Source organism: Camelus ferus, chromosome 5 (assembly GCF_009834535.1).
Source record: "Camelus ferus isolate YT-003-E chromosome 5, BCGSAC_Cfer_1.0, whole genome shotgun sequence".
Lineage (NCBI taxonomy): Eukaryota > Metazoa > Chordata > Mammalia > Artiodactyla > Camelidae > Camelus > Camelus ferus.
The window spans coordinates 37,384,506-37,403,350 of record NC_045700.1 but is presented as its reverse complement, the minus strand read 5'-3'; the positions used below and the strand labels follow the sequence as shown (position 1 = coordinate 37,403,350).

The 18,845-nt window shown below is 34.8% G+C and overlaps 1 protein-coding gene across 1 annotated transcript in view; it reads right to left on the bottom strand.

Annotated features, from left to right (window-relative positions):
* The window catches only part of PSMD14 (proteasome 26S subunit, non-ATPase 14), an 85,876-nt gene extending 68,709 nt beyond the window's left edge, over positions 1-17,167 (bottom strand). The window contains exons 1-3 of the mRNA XM_006176804.3: positions 16,885-17,167; positions 10,197-10,321; positions 7,862-7,913 (exon numbers count right to left, since the gene is read on the bottom strand). Coding sequence (XP_006176866.1) covers positions 7,862-7,909 — 48 coding nt within the window. The 5' untranslated portion in view covers positions 7,910-7,913; positions 10,197-10,321; positions 16,885-17,167. The remainder of the gene's footprint in view (positions 1-7,861; positions 7,914-10,196; positions 10,322-16,884) is intronic.
* Positions 17,168-18,845: the final 1,678 nt, after the last annotated feature.

Here is an 18,845-nt window from a genome sequence, read left to right as displayed (position 1 = left end):
TAAGAGGAAGAAAAATGGCCAAATCATTCTACCAATGTTAAGAATGGCTCTTTGTAAATGCTCAGAGGATCACCTCAGGATAAATACTTAAAGAATCAAATAGGGAAAAAGGTAAACAGAAGCATCCATCAGTATGTAAAAACTGTGACACAGACAAGTTAAAGAGCTCAAGGAATACAAAGAGAACTCATAAAAATCCTTTTGTAAAACTAAACGCTTTGCCCATTTTCATGCTACTGCACCAGCAGTAAATAAAGGTTTTATTTCAAATGTGACAGGTGTAAAGATTAATTGTACACATTAATCTATGTTGGCTGAAGCCACATCAGAATCTCTCTAGCAGATAAATACACAATAAAAATAAAACATCATAATCTGTAATTTATTTTAAAACAGTATGGTAATAGTTTCTTATCTCCACTTCCATTCTTGCCTTAAGTCTCATTTCCAGAATATCGAGGTTCTTTAAAAATGGAAGTCTGATGAGCATCACTCCTTTGCTCAAAAATTTCTAACAACTTCTCAACTCACTCAGAAGAGAATTTTCTACAAGGCCCTGCAGGATAGTCTCTGGCAACCTATATACTATCATTCTCTTCAACTCTAAGACTAGGGGAGAATATGGAATGCCTAAGTAAGGCAAGAAAAAAAGTTCCGAAAAATAAATTTAAATGAATTTCTGGCTTTGTTTTACTTGGCAGCTTTTAAAAAAAGTTTTACTAAAGGAAAATGTTATTTAATGTTATGCATTGACCTGTTTTGCTTTGTTTTGTTTGCTTCAGTCTTTTTGTTTTTTAAAAAGAGAGAACATCATACATGAAGTGGAAGTTATTTTTGCCTCCCTCCCTTCTAATGAATTTGGTGTGGGTTATCCAGGCTTGTGATTTACAATATGGGAGCCATTAATTACATGTGACTACTTAAATTTAAATATAATTAAAAATTCAGTTCTTCCATCACACTAGGCACATCTCGTGGAACAGTTATATGTGGCTGTAACACTTAAATCAATTAAAATTAAAATTAAATAAAATTTAAAATTCAGTTCTTCAGTTGCTCCAGTCACATTTCAAGGGCTTAACAGCCACATGTGGATAGTAGCTACTGTATTAGACAGAACAGATATGGAACATTTCTTTCCTTACAGAAAGTTCTACTAAAAAGTGCTGCTACAGAACGTGTTAATACTTTTACTCAAGGGTTACATGCCCTTAAAAATGATATTTTATGTTTTTAAAATCAGCATGATTTCATATTATATGCATATATCTACAACCTAAATTTTTATCTTAATATGTTTGTAAAGTCTATTATGCATATTGAGATACAGAATCGAGATCATTTTAACTGCTGCATAATATTCCATTATAAGGCATTTTGGCACAGATAGACATTTAAATACTTTGCAATTTTTCAAAAAACCAAAGTGCCACACTCACACCCACCCTAAGGGAAAAAAGCTTACATGAGAATTTTGGCTTCCTCAAATCTTCATTAACACTTAAAACGAGAGAATTTGTTTAAAAAAATCTAATACCTGTTTTAATTTTCATTTCTCTGATATAACAGTGAGATTGAGTATCTTTTCATATGCTTGTTGGCAATTCCTGTTCTACTGATTATCATTTCATGATCTTTTTTTTCTGAGACCTTTTTTGTCTTTCTGATTTATATGTGCTGTGTGTGTCTTGATTTAAATGTGTCATGGATGAACCTACTGCAAATATCTCCTCTCCATCACTTGTCTTTTAAGTTTGTTTCTATTGTCTTTCTTGGGACAAGAATTAGTAATGTATTGAGGTAATCCAATTACCAATCTTTTCTTTTGAGTTATGCTATCCTATTTTGAGGTCATAAAGATTAAATTTTCTTCCAAAAAATATTTTTGGGGGCTATCTACTGTGTATCTGATATGGCCACATGTTAGTTTATTTAATCCTTTTAAGAATCATCCGAATAAAGTATTATTACTCTCATTTTAAAGATATGGTAATTGAAGTTTTATTGTGGTAAAATATATATAACATAAAATTGACCATTTTATCCATATTTAACTGGACAGTTCTGTGGCATTAAGGACATTCACAATGTCATGCAACCATCACCACCATCTATGTCTAGAGGTTTCATTTTCCCAAACTGAAACTCTGTACCACTGAACACTAACTTCTCATTCTACTACATCCCCCAATTCTTGACAACCACCATTCTACTTTTTGTCTCTAAGAATCTGACTAATCTAGTACCTCACTTAAGTGGAATCATAAAATATTTGTCCCTTTGAGATTGGCTTCTTTCACTAGCATGTCTTCAAGGTTCACTGATGCTGTAGCATATGCCAGAATTTCCTTACTTTTTAAGACTGAATAATAAATAACCCATAGTATTAATACACCACATTTTGCTTATCCATTCAGTCATCAATAAATACAGATTGTTTTTACTTTTTGGCTTTTGCAAATAATGTTGCTATGAACATTGATGTACAAATACCTGTCTCAGTTCCCTACTTTCAGTTCTTTGGGGTATGTACCCAGACATGGAATTGGTGGCTCATACGGTAATTTTGTTTAATTTTTTGAAGAACCACCATACCATTTTCCACAGAGGCCACACAATTTTACATTCCTACTAGCAATGCACAAGGGTTTCTCTACATCCTCACCAACAGTTGTTATTTCCTACTTTTTTTTTGGATAACAGCCATCCTAATGTGTGTGTCTTCCAATACTACAAAGATTAATTTTCACAGTCAGGTCTTCAGTCTGTATGGTATACATTTTTTGAATACAGAATAAGGTAGGAATCTAATACTCATTCCCCCCCCATAAAGAAAGCCAATTGCTTCAGTATCATTTAATGAACAGGCCTCCCCTTTCCCACTAACTTTTAATACCATAATCAAGTTCTCATATATGCATGAGTTTATTTCTGGGCTTTCTATTTGACTATACTGATCTACCTGACTACCTGTATACCAGTATAGCATTACTTGAGTCAACAAAACATGAAAATATATTTTGATATTTGGCAGTTTCTTTTTCCTTCCTAAGACTTTCTTTGCTATTCTTAGATTGTTTTCTCCTATGTGAATTTAAGAATCAGCTTTCTAATTCCTGAAAATTCTGGTTGGTATTTCTATTAGAACTGCATTAAATTTATGATTAATTGGAGAGAATTGGCACGTGGTATTGAGACTCATCATCCATGAAAATGGTACTGTTTCTTCATTTATCCCAATCATTTTCCCACATTACTATATAAAATTAACCCTTTCTATAAAACATTAGACCAAAACTTAAAGGACAAATAATTGGAAAAAAACACTTCTACTCCAAGACTCGTAACAGAATTCAGAAAAATAGTTGCTGGTTATATTATATATACAAAATCCATATACTGTGTGGACTTGAGAGTTACAACAAATAAAATAGAGCATATCCAATTAATAAAGTTATTTTCTTAAGGCTAGCCACCTGAAATAATCCTTCAAAATGTAGCTTACATCTCACCACTTTCAGAAAGTCTTCTCTGAACACTAACCTACAGTATTTTCCCTTATTTTTCCATCTGGAAATTACTGGGTCTGTGTTAGAAAGATACAAACTGATAACTTACGGAGAACACATGTGTTTTCAGTTTGTGCTTAGTTTGGCCTATACCATGTTTCTTAAAAACCAGACACTAGAAAAATAGGGAACTTCACACAAAAATCATAGGATTTCTGACTTGCAGATTGTATGTCACTCTCTTGCAGGGACGCAGTTAAGAGAGAGTCCATTTCCATGTTTCCTTAATTATCAGGGTCGGCAAAGCACACACTGATTCTTAAAGTTTCTACACAAAAGTGACTGGTTAATTTCCAACTCACATTCCATTGGCCAAAACAAAATCATGAGCAGGCTAATTTCAAGAATGATGAAAAGAGTATAATCCTATTATGTTCCTAGAAGGTTAGAAGTCAGAAATATTTGAAATAACTGAAGACCCTGCCTTCAAACTCTTTCATTCTACCTATCTCCAAACTACCACTAGAATTATTTTTCAAAAACACAGACAGATTTATCTCACAACACTGCTTAAAAAACATCATGAAAGTATAACATCTATGGGAAAAAAAAAGTAAAAATCACTAACAATGACATTCAACACCGTTTATAGTCTACTCCAAACTCCTTTACCAGCTTCTTTTCCCGTTATTCCCCCTCACATCGCCTATTCCTGCCTATTCTCTCTCCTTTCTGAATACATCTTGGCCATACTCCAAAATTTAGCTCAAGCTTCATTTCCTCAATTCAGTCTCACTTTCCCTTTTTGTGGAAAAAATTAAACTCCACATCCACTATACTTATAATTCACATTATTTATAATGAGCACTAGTATTCCCTCAAAGTAGTCAATACGTGCCAGGCACTTAAAACATAACTGCAGTGTGTCTACTAGAATATAAGATTAAGTAGCAATGTTCTTGTTTACCCTGGTATTCCCTACAGCCTAACACCCAACACACAAAACTCAAAATATTCGCCTACAGAATTCAAATACAAGACAAGATAATAAATGACACTGACATTTTATTTAAGGTTCATTTACTTTTAAGCTTACCTTGACTCTTTCTCAAGCTAAAATAGACCCAGAGACTTAAATTTTTAAAAGAGACTAGAGACTATGCTTTGGCTATGCCCATCTCTTGGGTTTAGTCTTGACTGTTTTTGGAAATAGTTTAGTTGCCAAGACCTAAGGTGAGATAGTTACAAAGACAATCAAGCAGTCAACCTACAGCAGTAAATGCTTTTAATACAATCATCTCACATCTTTCAGTAATTTCAAGTTTGTAAGCACTTTAGCAAAGTAAATTAAAAAACACAATGAAATATAAAGCTATTAGTTCACAAATCTATCTGTCTTTCTCCCTTCCTTCATTTATTTATTTATTTTAATGGAGGCACTGGGATTGAACCCAGGACCTTGTGTGTGCTAAGCATGTGCTCTACCACCGAGCTATACCCTACCCCCCAGGTCATTAGGTTTGTTTGTTTGTTTGTCTGTTTGTTTATTTATTTATTTTAATGGAGGCACTGGGGATTGAACCCAGGACCTCGTGCATGCTAAGCATACAATCTTAATTGTTCTATTATAACATCTGCTTCTGCTTCAAACTACTGATAAGTTAAAGTAGGGGCTTGTGGACAGACTCAATGATTTTGGCTTGCCACTGTTCAAGTATTAACATTTTAAAATGCAGTATTAAAAAAAATAATACTTCAAGTTGTTGTATAGGCATGCACATCATAATGAAGAACTAGGAAAAAGTACCATGATAAAGCTAACAGAAGAGAAAGTTTTAAGAAAGACATTATAAACAATGTATATATTAAAGTCTAGTGAAAAGAGAACAAAAAGTAGGCCAATAAACTTGGCAATTTTGAGCAATTCCAGTACAGTAATGGAGGAGGAGTCAGAATACAATCTCATGAGGGTCAATGGATATTAAGGAGGTAGAACATGTGAGTATATGCTATTATTTCAGAAGTTCTGGACATAAATGGAAGAAAAGATTTAATAGCAGCATACAGTGAAGTTTTATTGGTTTTTGGATACAGGACACTTAAACATCTTTGTAGGCAGAGAGAGGGGTCAGTAGAGATGAGCACGGTTTCAAGAGAATAAGTGGAAGGATTAACCACAGAAAAGAGAAAGGTCATTGCTATTCAAAGAAAGTTAAGAGTCATTAGAATGGATGGAAAACCCTGTTTTACTACCATTCCCATGTTTTAAAAGGGCCATATGCAAACTTAACAGCAAGTAACCTGCCCCTATTTATGAGGAAATTCTGTCTTTTCCATTATAAGGTAACATAGTATTTTCCACTGATTTTTGGAGGGGTAAAACAACTATATCTCCTCTCCTATTTTTATTGGCTCCTATGCATTATGAAATGGAAAGAGAAGCTATTATCAATCCAAACATCTTAGACTTATTAAAAATAAACAGTACACTTAATATTTCCTGCCTGTTTATTAGAAAAACTTTACATTTCATGTTGTAGAAGTAACATCTTTATCTGTTCATCAAATTGGTTTAGAACAAGAGTAAAATAAAATTTTAAGAAAAAAATTTACTCATTGAACTCCTAGTATTTGATAAAGGAGGTATCACAGAAATAAGAATCCCATAAAATATTCTGTTGAGCATTTGTCATTTAATTGGGAAGATGAAACACATACATGAAATAACAGATTCTCAAGCAACATTTTTTAAGTTCAAGTAAGAACACAAACTGAGCACACACGGTTGATTAAATTATCAGAAAACAAGGACAGCTTACTGAACCAACACTTAGTTTTCCACTTAATGCAAAGGTTTGTAGTGGTCATTTAGATTTGATGTAACTCAGTCTGTGGTCAGTAAAACCATTACTTCATGTCTAGCAATTTCCCAGCATGGATATATAATTTATTGCATCTAATACTTAAAAGTTACTTTGGAATTTAATTTTGATGCAACTTCCCTTAGAATTCCACTAAGACAACACCTGTACCTATAATTTGCAATTCAATGTGCAGCATCTATATACCACCTCAGTTCACTTCTCATATTCTTATATGTCTTAACATTGTTATTGCTAATTTCAGAATGAATTAGAGAAATTCTAGAAGCTATTCAGAATACTTACAAAAGTATGGAAGCAGCGTTACTAGGTCAAGGCCAGAATGGCTTAGGCCTCTTAAGAGAATGTATTATACCGATCTTACAAAATGAAAAATCATGAAGAAACATGGTTACAGTAAAGGAATGCGAGAAATATCCAAAACTAACAAGAGTAAATGAAAAATAACTGAAGTCTATGCAAGGATGTGATACAGAATCACAAAATCAGTTCGACTTTCTAATAGGAAAAGGTTTATTAGTCACAAACCAGATAGACCTAATCAAAGAATTCTTGTAAAAGTGCCTACAAAACATTGAAATTTTCATGAAATATCAAACAAAACTATTTCTTACACAAAATATTGAACTACTTTGAATAAAGGAAAGCAAAGTCATTGATAGTATCATGGAAATAGAAGGAACCTGGCAACTAAAAGGGTCCTAAAGGTGGTTATAAAAATACTATACCAAAATTTGCACATAAAACAATATATTACATAAAAGTCTCAGGAAAGGAACAACACATAGTCATCTGTTCTGTGAATGGAGGACTAGAAAGATAATCAGTGTAGAACTCAAAAGAGGCAGAAATTTCTTCTTTACCTGAAAGCAGGCAGAATCTCCTGAGACAGAAATCTATCTGGAGGCCCTTTGCCCAACAGCATGGAATAAGATAAATGGTAACATTAAAACAACTGAAAATTCATTTTATTTTAATAAGAATGTAAAAGAAACCATATTCACCAAATTCAAAGAAAAAAGACGTACTAGTTTTTAATTTATCTATGTATATAGTTACTCGAAGGAATTTATCAGCATTAAGACTGTTCATACAAACATTCTACAGGTCGGTTTTCTGGATCTTGCCATTTTTACTTTTTCATGTGTTACTTTTAAAGTCTACATTGTAAACCCAGAAATAAGATATTTTGAGTCTTTAAACCAAAAGGCAAGTTTGATAATCCCAAACGTTTAAATCAAAGCAAACAGAGAAAATTCTTATTCCTAGGAGAAAATTAAATTAAGATAGTAGAAAATATTCTCCACATGTTATTTAGTGTTGCAACACAGCAACAAGCAGCAAGGGAACCTTCTTACCATAAGGTTATCTGTGAGGTGATTTTCTTGGGACTGATTTCCTTCTCTTTGGATAACTAGTAAAAGGCTTGTAGTTTACACACAAAGAACTACTTAGATTCTATATACTAACCTGGCCCAGTCCAGGCATACCTCCTCCAAGTCGAAGAAGTCTGTCCATATTTCTAGAAGACAGAAACAAAGGAAAACGTTCCTAAGCACAAAAGTGTTTACTCAATTGCTATCTATATAATTCACCTTCAGTCACTCAGTATGTCAAAAATATTGGTGGTAATTACAACACAACATCAGACTTCCTGTTAATTAACACCACATATTAATTCAAGAAGCTGTCTTCCATGCTAATTAACAGACCTTATTTTACTGCTTTGGTTTTGGGTTATCCCCAGTTTTAAAGACAAGCAATCTTAGCATACTTTCAAAACTTTGCTATCATTAAGTTAATTATATTTTCTTATTGTTATCTAATAAAGTACCTGAATGAAGAAAAAGTGCCTGAAATGCTTATCATACATATGATTGAATTTCCTTCAATTTGTCCAGAGTGTACAAATAAAAATCCTCACTTTTAAATTAAATTTTAACATCCTCATTAGTAAGTTCTGTGCTAATTAACTTACAGCTTGTCAGTTATCATCAAAACTACATGTGAAAGACATTGTGAGCAGATTATGGATCTCTGAATTAGCATCAAAGACTTAAAAAATGAACTCATTATACTAAAAGAAATATTATAAACATTAAATGCATTAAGATAGGGCTCTAGAACCCACACAGATATTTTGTATTATTTCAGATACTGTGAAGATATACACCTTTTTCACTAAGGAAATTCAGCTGCTGTTCTCAATCATAATTTTAGAATTAATCAACACAAAGCAGATTAACTTTGAAATATCAATCTGATTTGTTTTTTATGACAGGAACTACAAAAGACATTCTCATAAGCTTGAAAAATTTACAGAAGAAATCAAAGGAAAGAAGTAGCAAAGGTACTAATATGGCCTCAAATACACAGAAAGATTAATCAGATTATAAAAATTAATTCCAGTACAACTAAATACTTTAAACATGAAAACGATGCATTTTTTTCTACTTGAAAATTGCTACTATGCCTTAAAATTCCTCTTCTTCCTAAGTGAATACTTTGGAAAATGGTATTACTACAAATCATATTCTAACTTAAGTGCTAACAGATTAGTTTAGTCATTTGTCCATGATGTTTTACTAGTTAGCACTGCTATGCAAACCAAAACTCAATAAACTCAATACATTACATCATTACATTACTGACTAATCATGTTCGGTGAATCCTGCTAACAATTTAATCTTGGGACTATGTAACACTGTTAATGTTGTAAACTTTATTCAAGTCCACATTTAGAAAAGTACACAAATGATACAGTCATAGAATCTGCACAAGGTGAACACACCACCATAACCACCTAGGTGAAGAGAGAAAAACTTACCAGCACCTAAGAACCTCTCACACCTGGTTCCCACCACCCTGCAAAAGTAGAATTACAACTTCTAACGGCATAGATTACTTCTACTGTTTTTGGATTTTACATAAATAATATACTTTTTGTTTGGTTTGTTTCACTTCGCAAGTTTGTGAGACTGACAATGGATAAACTCATTTTAAAAAATAAAAAGGCACATAAGAAAACTTGATAGTCCAGACAAAATTTCCACTCTACAACCTCAACTCATCCTCCCAATAGCAACATTTGCAAATAAAATCTCCATCAAATGCTCATTAAAATCCCTCAATTCAAACATGGCATTCAATACATAGCACTTTTTTAAAGGCTATAGACTGAAGAAAACAAACATAAAACCCTGTGTATTTTAAAATATAAGACATTTATTTCTCTACAATATATTACCTCTCCCCCCAAATTCTTCTGGACCAGGTTCAAGCTTATAAACATAAAGAACCATGGAAAAAAAAACTTTAGACATTATATATTCCAGGCCAAAGTCAATTCCCAGCTGTGTTCAGTTTATCTGTTCCCCCTGTGTTGTTTCTGATGACTTTACACAGACTCCAGATGCTGTGAATATACATGAGCAATGTGGGGAGCAGAGGGAAAGAAAATCTGGCAGGTCAAATCTGTGTTTTTAGCAAAATTAGATGTCTCAGCAAACAGGAAAAAATATTTAACAAACTAAAACATTTAAGGTAAGATAATCAGGTTTAATAAAAATGCTAACATTTGAAAATGAAACACTGATAAATGTTCTAAATCACACTACTTAAAAAAATTATAGAAAGCAAACAAGAACAAAAATGCTAGTTATCTGACTTTATTGGGCCCTTAAATCTGGTTATCTACCACATATTTATAATCTGATGTGTGTTAAAAAAAAAAAACATTTTCATAGCATCTTTATAACATATCCTGAAAGAACAGGTAAAAGTAAAATACATTCTTAATTCTCACCTGGTCAGGAACTACAACTCTTGTGGTGTTAAGCTTCAATTTCTTGAGTTTGACAAATTTCTTCTTAACTCAAGCTCTTGCTAATACTGGCAGGTATAACTTTTCCCAAGTTTGTTTTCTCTCTCCTAAAAAAAATTAATAAGATATAATTACTCTGAGAACTAAGCAGGGTAATATGCCAAGAGCTTTAAAAGAAGTAAAATTCTTAAAAACAAAATAGAAATCAAAATTGATTTTTAATCACCACTGTGGAATGAAATACCAAGCATGGAGTGAAATACCATCCCTGGGACTTTATGGAGCATAGTGATTAACCCTGTACCCAAATTTTATTTCTGAAGTTTCTTTTTTGAGCAGTTCTAATTCTATGTAAGGACTGACATTTCATGACTTCTAGTCTTTCAAAGGTGTTTCAAAGAACAAAGAAAATTCATTTATTTTTAAATAGAACAAAATATTTTTTCAAATAGAACAAAATTCATTCAATTGCACATTATTACAAATCTAAAATACATTATCGAATCTTAGTGGTTACTTTTCCTGTATCTTGAAAGTTTGTTATTTCATTACCCTAGGAATCACTTTGTCATGTCTTAATCAATTATTCCCAACTATGCCAAAAAAGACTAAAATAAGAAAATGGAAAAACAACAAGGATAATCCCAAATGATGCAGTAGTGAAATACATTATAGCTATTGCATCATCCTTCAGTTTTTATTGTGCTGCCCCAAGCACTGCTTCATCTTTTAAAGATATAAAAGACGAGAGACATCATCTTTGCAGTCTTTTTTTAGCTTTCATTGAACACAGTTGAGAATTCAGATTTTTCATATTCCTTCCATAATGGAAAAGAGAGAAATGACAGAGAAAAAAGGAGAAAAAACGTTTCACAATTATTAGGGAATCACAAAGTGAATATAAAGAAATAAGTTAACAGAACTCTAGTTTCTAATGATAACAACACAAATGATATAAGCCAAGGTTTCTTCCCCCCAGCTGATATTCAGAACCAAATATACATATCCAAAAAGATAAGAACTCTAATTCAAAAAGATACATGCACCCCAATGGTCACAGCAGCACTACTTACAATAGCCAAGACATTGATATAAACCAAATGCCCGTCAACAGATGACTAGTTTAAGAAGTTGTGGTATATATAGGGGGGCAGGTTTAGGTCAGTGGTAGAATGCATGCTTAGCATGCACAAGTCCTGGGTTCAATCCCCAACACCTCTGTTAAAATAAACAAATTAATTAATTAAATAAACCTAATTACCTCCTCCCTCCAGAAAAGAAGGTATGGTTTATACACACACAATGGAATATATTCAGCCATAAAAAGAATGAAGTATTGCCATTTGCAGGAGCGTAGATGGACCTAGAGTATGTCATACTAAGTGAAGTAAGTCAGACAGACAAAGACAAATATTACACGGTATCACTTATATGTAGAATCTAAAAAATACAAATGAATCTATACACAAAACAAAAACAGACACAAACATTGAAAATAAACTTATGGTTACCAGGGCGGGGGGATAAATTAGGAGTATGGGGTTAACAGATACGAACGACTGTACATAAAATAGATAAGCAATAAGGATTTGCTGTACAACACAGGAACCCATAATTCAATTATATTATAATAAACTATAATGGAAACTAATCTGGAATACATATATATCTGAATCACTATGCTGTACACCTGAAACTAACACAATATTATAAATCAACTAAATCAAATATTTCAATTAAAAAAAGTCTGCAGACAGCCAATTGTCCCCTGGGAGGGCAAAATCATCCCAGTTTAAATCCACTCATATAAACAAAATCTCAGACCACTGACAATATCGTAGATCAATTTCCTCAAACTTAAAAACCAATGAGTGTTGGAAACAGCTTGAGAACTCTTCAAAAAGTTCAATGTTATCCAGAAATTCTATTCCTAGGTATATATCCAAAAGAACTAAAAACAGGTATTCAAAACAAGTACATGTACAGGCATATTTATAGCATCACTATTCACAACAGCGAACAGCCAAAGGTGGAAACAGCCCAAATGTCCATTAAAGGATGAAAAGGTAAATAAATTCTATGTATATATACGATGGAACATATGGAATATCATTCAGGCATAAAAAGAAATGAAATATTAATACAATTTACAACGTGGATGAACCTCAAAACATTACGCTATGTGAAAGAAGCCATGCACAAAAGGTCACATATTGTATGATTCCATTTATATGAAATACCCAAAATATATAAATCTATAGAGACAAAGTGCAGACTGGTGACTGCCAGAGGCTGGGGAGAGTGGAATAAAATGTAAAAATTGCTTAATGGGTCAGGGCTTTTACTTTAGAAAAATGGAAATGTTTTGGAACTAGACAAAGGTGATAGTTGCATAACAGTGTGAATATACTAAATGACACTGAACTGTTCACTTTAAAATGGTTAATTTTATGTTATGTGAACTTTGCCTCAATAAATTATTTTTTAAGAGACTGATGAGCTGAACAATATAGTTCCAAGATCAAAAAGGAACTATGACATTCTCATCCAGTTAGTATTCAAAAGGACTCTATCTCACACTATTTTATAAGAACCCGTTTTGCTAAAAAGGTGTGCAACATATTCTTTTCTCTTTTATAATACGTTCATATGTGGATAAATGCTGAAGTGTACACAAAGGTGAATAAAAGGAAATAATGTAGAAATTTTAAAAATCATTGGAATAACTATATAAATTGGTGTTTATAAATCAAAAAATAAAACTGTTCTGTGAACAAAGATGATGGCCATCCCCTCTTCAACAAAATTATAAGCTATGTTTTCAAAAGGACTGCATCAGAGAAGATGAAAAAGTTCTGGCGATGGATGGTGGTGATGACTGCACAACAAAGTGAAGGTACTTAATGCCACTGAACCATATGCCTAAAAGTAGTTAAAATGGTATAATTTATGATATGCATACTGTAACACACATACACACATACAAAATATTGCCAGTGCAAGCAGAACCATAGGAAAAAATAAGCTAGGGTCTATTAGAGATGTATTTAAAAAGTGAAACTGATCTTTACATGATGAGTATGTTCCAGGTTCATGCATAATGAATGATGAGCACTTAATTACATTCAAACAATGTTGTCCATTTCAGGTATATATACCTTTAAAACCAGGAATATATGGAATAAAAATGGGTATGCACTATGTTTAAACTTTATTAACATTTCTGATATAGTTTTTTTTTTCTTTACTATGCCTTTAATTTTATTTCTGTAAATTACTCATAAAATGACTTAAAGGTGTAAAAATTTTAAAAGGTCTACTGGATCCAGATGGTAAATGCTGATGACTTTTTTCCTTCATACATGAGGTTAAAACCTATGAGTCTGCAGTCTAAGTGCCAGGATTCAAATCCTGAGTCTAACACTTATTATTAGCTCTGTGTCACTGGGTCAGTTACCTCTCTCAGCCTCAGTTTCCTCATCTGCAAAATGGGGATAATGATAGTGTCCACATCATAGAGTTGTTTAGAAAATTAAAGACAATGAACACAAACAACATTTAACACACTACTTGGCATATAGTGAGTAAACAATGACTGCTAGCTGCTCTTATCAACACTACCATCCTATGAACATAGCTATGGATCATCCAACACAGATCCTTCTTCCCATATAGTTTGCCACTTAGTGAATTTCAAATCACTGGGCATATTTCACAGTAGTACATGAATCACACTGGAGAGGAGGGACTTGCACTTTGCAGAATTTAGCAAAGGGGTTCATATAACATAAAAGAGAATACTTCCAATGTTTAGAAATAAAAGCAATACAAAAGGTCTGTGGATCTAAACCATTTTTACACCTATCAAAAAGCACAAGACTCAAAAGCTCATTTATGGTATGATTAACTAAAACATTATTAGATAACTATGCCTACTATGTCATACATGTTTAGAATCCTAATTGGTAAAAACAGTATAAAATAAGTATCAGTACTTTCAAAAGGATAATGATTTTCAACTTCTTCATCTCCCAAATGAGTTAATAGCTAGTCAGAACCTGACATGGTGTTCATGCTGGAATTACAATAAATCAATTCTCAAATATTTACAGAAAATATATGGAATCATGAATAACCCTAAAAAACAGATCCTTCAAAATTATCTTAATCTGGATTTGGAATGTGACAATTTTTCTTAAACTTCTCAACCTTTTCACAAGGAATGCTGGTGTCCGATAATTCACAAAATTCAAACAAAATCATGAAGCCCTTAGCTGTTTGGGTTTATCATTCTGTTACCTAGTTCATTTTTCATTTTTTACTCCTCAAACCATGCTGCAGTTAAATTCTATTACTTCTCAGATTGATGCTAACTCCTTTTTTAACTACTCCATATTTGAGATCTCACTGTGTTTTTAATTCCTCTACTCTCTGATTTATGGAAAGTAATTAGAAATTTCTTTCTCTCACTTTCTTAAGGGCTTTTTTCAATGGAAGAAATAGAGTCAACATTAAACTTAATCATATAAGTAGGATTTTGAAGCATCATCTCCCCCCAACCCTTTAGAACAGTGAGGATAGAATTGTCATAAATATCTTCTTGTGCCATCTCCTAATTACAGTATTCAAGTAAAACATTTATTAAATATTATCTTGTATATAAGATGATACAGAAATAGAGCCACTAAGAAATTCTGTGGCTTTCACTGAAAAGAACTTACAATCTACCTAGGGAGGCATGGTATAAACCCATGGAAAATACATAAAGTGAAGGGATAGCAGTGTGGAACTAAAAAGGCTCTGGAGGCAATCAGACCTAGATTTGAATCCTGGCTTCATCACCTCCCCTCTCTATGATGTGGAACAAGTTACCCTCTTCTGGACTTTAGACCTTATCTATAAAATGAGGGTAATATCTTCCTTGTAAATCTGTTGTAAGAAAAAATACAAAGCACCTAATACAGTGCCTGAAACATTCACAGGTACTCAACAATGTTGTCATTGTTGTTATTACCATTATTATCTTAGAGCCAGAAGAGATTTTTAACCCAGTGCTCATTTTACAGATGGGGCTACTAAAATACCATAAAACAGAACATGAATGTCAAATGAGTGCAACAAACAGGGTACATGACAAGTTCATGAGTAACAAATCATGAGTATTTAGGTAAGGCTTTCACAGATAGACACTGACCGATGAAACAAACATTGCTATCAAATTGAAAGCAATTAAATAAAAGCACAATTATTTCTTGTTACTGATTTTCAAACAGGGGTTCTGAAACTAGATACTAAACACAAGGTTTACAGACAAGTATAAAAATAGAATAAATCCATATCGGACAGGTTAAAATCCAGCTTTTCACTTAGTACAGCAATATTGCTTAACAGGCTCTAGGGGAAAAAAATCTCCCAAACTCAAAAGGTGCGGCTTCATTGAATGATCACGACTTCAAATTTTCTTCTGCTGGCCAGATGTAATTTTGTTCTGGGACAAATTCAAGACACTGTTCAGGCTTTTCACTAAATACAACTTCACTAAATGCATCTTGTAGTTAATTCTGAGCCGCTACATATCTTAATCTCTTCAAATGCACAATAACCCACTAAGTTTATATGTTTATAACATACATAATTTAAACTTTAAATGAGCCAGTTGCTATCTTTATACGACAAGACAAGGCCACTATTATGCTAATCATTGCCACTAAAACTGTACTCAGTTTTTGTTATTTCAACATTAACAGCAGCTGTCTTCTTGCTTACTCATAAACATTAAGTCAGTAGCACTAAAAACACACTTTTGTGAGCAGTGAAAAAAATTTTTTCACTCAAGAACTACATTTCTGTGCTAATTTTTAAAGCCTTTTCCCTGCCTTTCCCATTAAATCTTTTACCAACTTTTGATTATCATTTTAATTTCAGGAATCTTTCTTTGGTCACTGGATTTATATACAAAATTTTTCGAGAAGTTTACATCTTTCTTCTTTTACCTGACACAAAGTAACGCTACCAGGAAAATTAAGTTCCGAGAAGTAACACACAGCAGCAATTTCTACTTTATTAAAAACAGAAAATGTAATCAATTCAGCAACAACTATTCAATTGGAACAACCTGAAAGTTAAAAGACATAGCAGGAATGAACTACACTTTGTTTTGAAGAGTTTCAAGGTTAAAAACCACCGCATCTCTGAGGTTTTTGTTTGTTTTCGAAGGGAGATGAAAAGCTAACACTAAGAGAAAAGGGGTCAAGGCCTATGGTTAGGACAAGGGATAAAGCAAACATGCACTCAACGGGAAAGTTGATTGTATTCTCTAGTGCTTGTTTACTGTCTGGTGGGAAGTTTTTCAACACACGGGGCAACTATCAACAGAGCACAGACAAACAGAGGCAAAAACAAGGGTTCTCCCAGTATGGGGAGGAGAGGTTCTCAAGATGTTCTGAATTCAGCAGAGCAGAAACGCCTGGAAGCCAAGTGACCAAATACCGACCTAACTTAGAGACCCGGGTAGCCGGCGAGGAAGACGAAGGAACCTGGACTCCACCCTCGCCGCTCGGGCCCCGAGTGGCAACTCGGCTGGGCAACGTGACTCAGGAAAGCACGGGGCTGGCAGCGGCCTAGCGCGGCAGCCTCCGCGGACCTCCGGGGCCTGCCTTCCCCGTCTTACCTGAAGGCAGGAGGGGCGGGAGGCTGCGGTCTGGACTCTTGTCCGCCGGCAGCGGTGACGCAGAGGCAGCGGCAGCGGCAGCGGCGGCGGTGGACAGCGGCAGCAGCAGCTCAGACTCGGCCAGGCTCTGGCTCCGCGAACCGGCGATGAATCAGCCCGATTCCATTCAAAAGAGTCGCCCAGGCCTCCGCCGGGAAGCACTTCCGGGTTCACTGCTCTGCTTCGGCTTCCGTTCCCCTGACGGCCAATTGGAGACGACCTGGGAGACAGGCGGGCGTCCCAGGAGGAGCGCCCCGGGCGGACGTCGCGGGCCGCCGACTCCTCCAGTCTCGGCTTGGAGGGTGGGGCGGAAATTAGCGCCAGGACCGCTCCCGCCCTTCCGACGTCCTCCCTTTCTGCCCCCGCCTTTTCCTCCCTCTTCTGGGCGCGGAGGTCTGGGGCGCCGGCCTGCGCAGCCCGGGAGGGGCCTGACTGTTCAGTGGAATGCCAGGAGTGAGAAGACTGGAACCCCTTTTCGTTTTGGTATTCACCGCGGCCCTACTTAAAAACTAAAAAGTTCACTTGAACTAAACTTAACTTCATCATCTGAGAAGCAGAAGAGAAAAGGGAGGGATGTGAAAAGAGGGGAAATCTGTCGGATGCTCTTTTCCACAGTGCAGTCTACCCACCTTCTCGTCTTTACCGCTTTGCAAAGTCTGGATTTCAAGGAAAACAACGTTTGCCAAACGGTAAAACCGTCTATTTTATGTCCAGTTTAATTTACATGGCTTAAGAAATCATTTACTCACGTTTCCCCACGTAATTGCCATCAAAAATAACATTTTACCCATTATCTGCTTTGTGCTAGGTTTTCAAGGGAGCAAAATCTCCCAAGAAATAACTTACTGTTGTCAAGTTTATATCACATCTTCATAAGGCTCTGTTTAGGGCAGCACGTTTACTGAGTTCATCTCACTTTGTCAGTATGTTTCAAATAACTAGCATCTTTAAAGCATTCCTAAATCAAGAATGGTGAGGAATTTACTGGATGGAGGGAAAGGACGGATTGCAGTATCTGAATCCAAAGCTATTTGAGTGACACAATTACATAGAATTTCCTATTGAAAGATACCACTCTAAATACATACATACATACATATATATATGTTATTTTAATAATAGGTAATATTAATTGTATTTGGATCCATGTCTTTGTTTCCCCTCAGACTTGTGCCTCTTTTTTTGTAGATATTCGCATCCTCCTCCAACTAGTTTCTCTAATCAGACCTGAAAGTAGACCCTTCCCTCTGATTCACCTGTTCCCACTGGCCTCCCAGTTAAACACCCTGGAGATCATGAAAGGTCTAATCTGTAAAATAGCTTTTGCACTCCCCTTTCTCCACTCACTCTACACCAACCTTAATTCAAGCCTTCCTTGCTCTTTTCCTAGAATACTGCAATTACCTCCTTGATCTCCCTACCTCCAGTCTGTCGCCCTTAATCCATTCTCCACTTCATTGGTAAAGGGCTTTTTTCTGCTGTACAAATACAGTCATGCCTCTTCTTTACTTAAAATTTCACACATGGCTTTCCCTAATATCCATTACAAAGGTAAAAAATCCCTCAAGTTTGTTTGTAGCACACTTGCTCTAGCCATACTAAAGTATTTAACTGGGATATGAGATGTCCATAGGGACTTAAAAAACTCTGACATATTTCTAGGAATCTGAAAGGTAGCTGCATGTTTAGGATTGTGTGAATGCCTAGGGCTGTGTGGATGCTCAGGAAAGACCTGAGAAGACTCTAAGCTCTCACCCCTGGCTAACCTTGAGGCGCTACACAAGAAAGAAGTGTAAAGATAAAGTTGTAAATTCCCTGACTGATTGTCAAAGCTATACCAGTCATCAGATGACCGCTAAGCTGAGCAAAGACACCAGTGGTCATTCACAACAAAGAATACAGACTTTAAAGAATAAATTCAG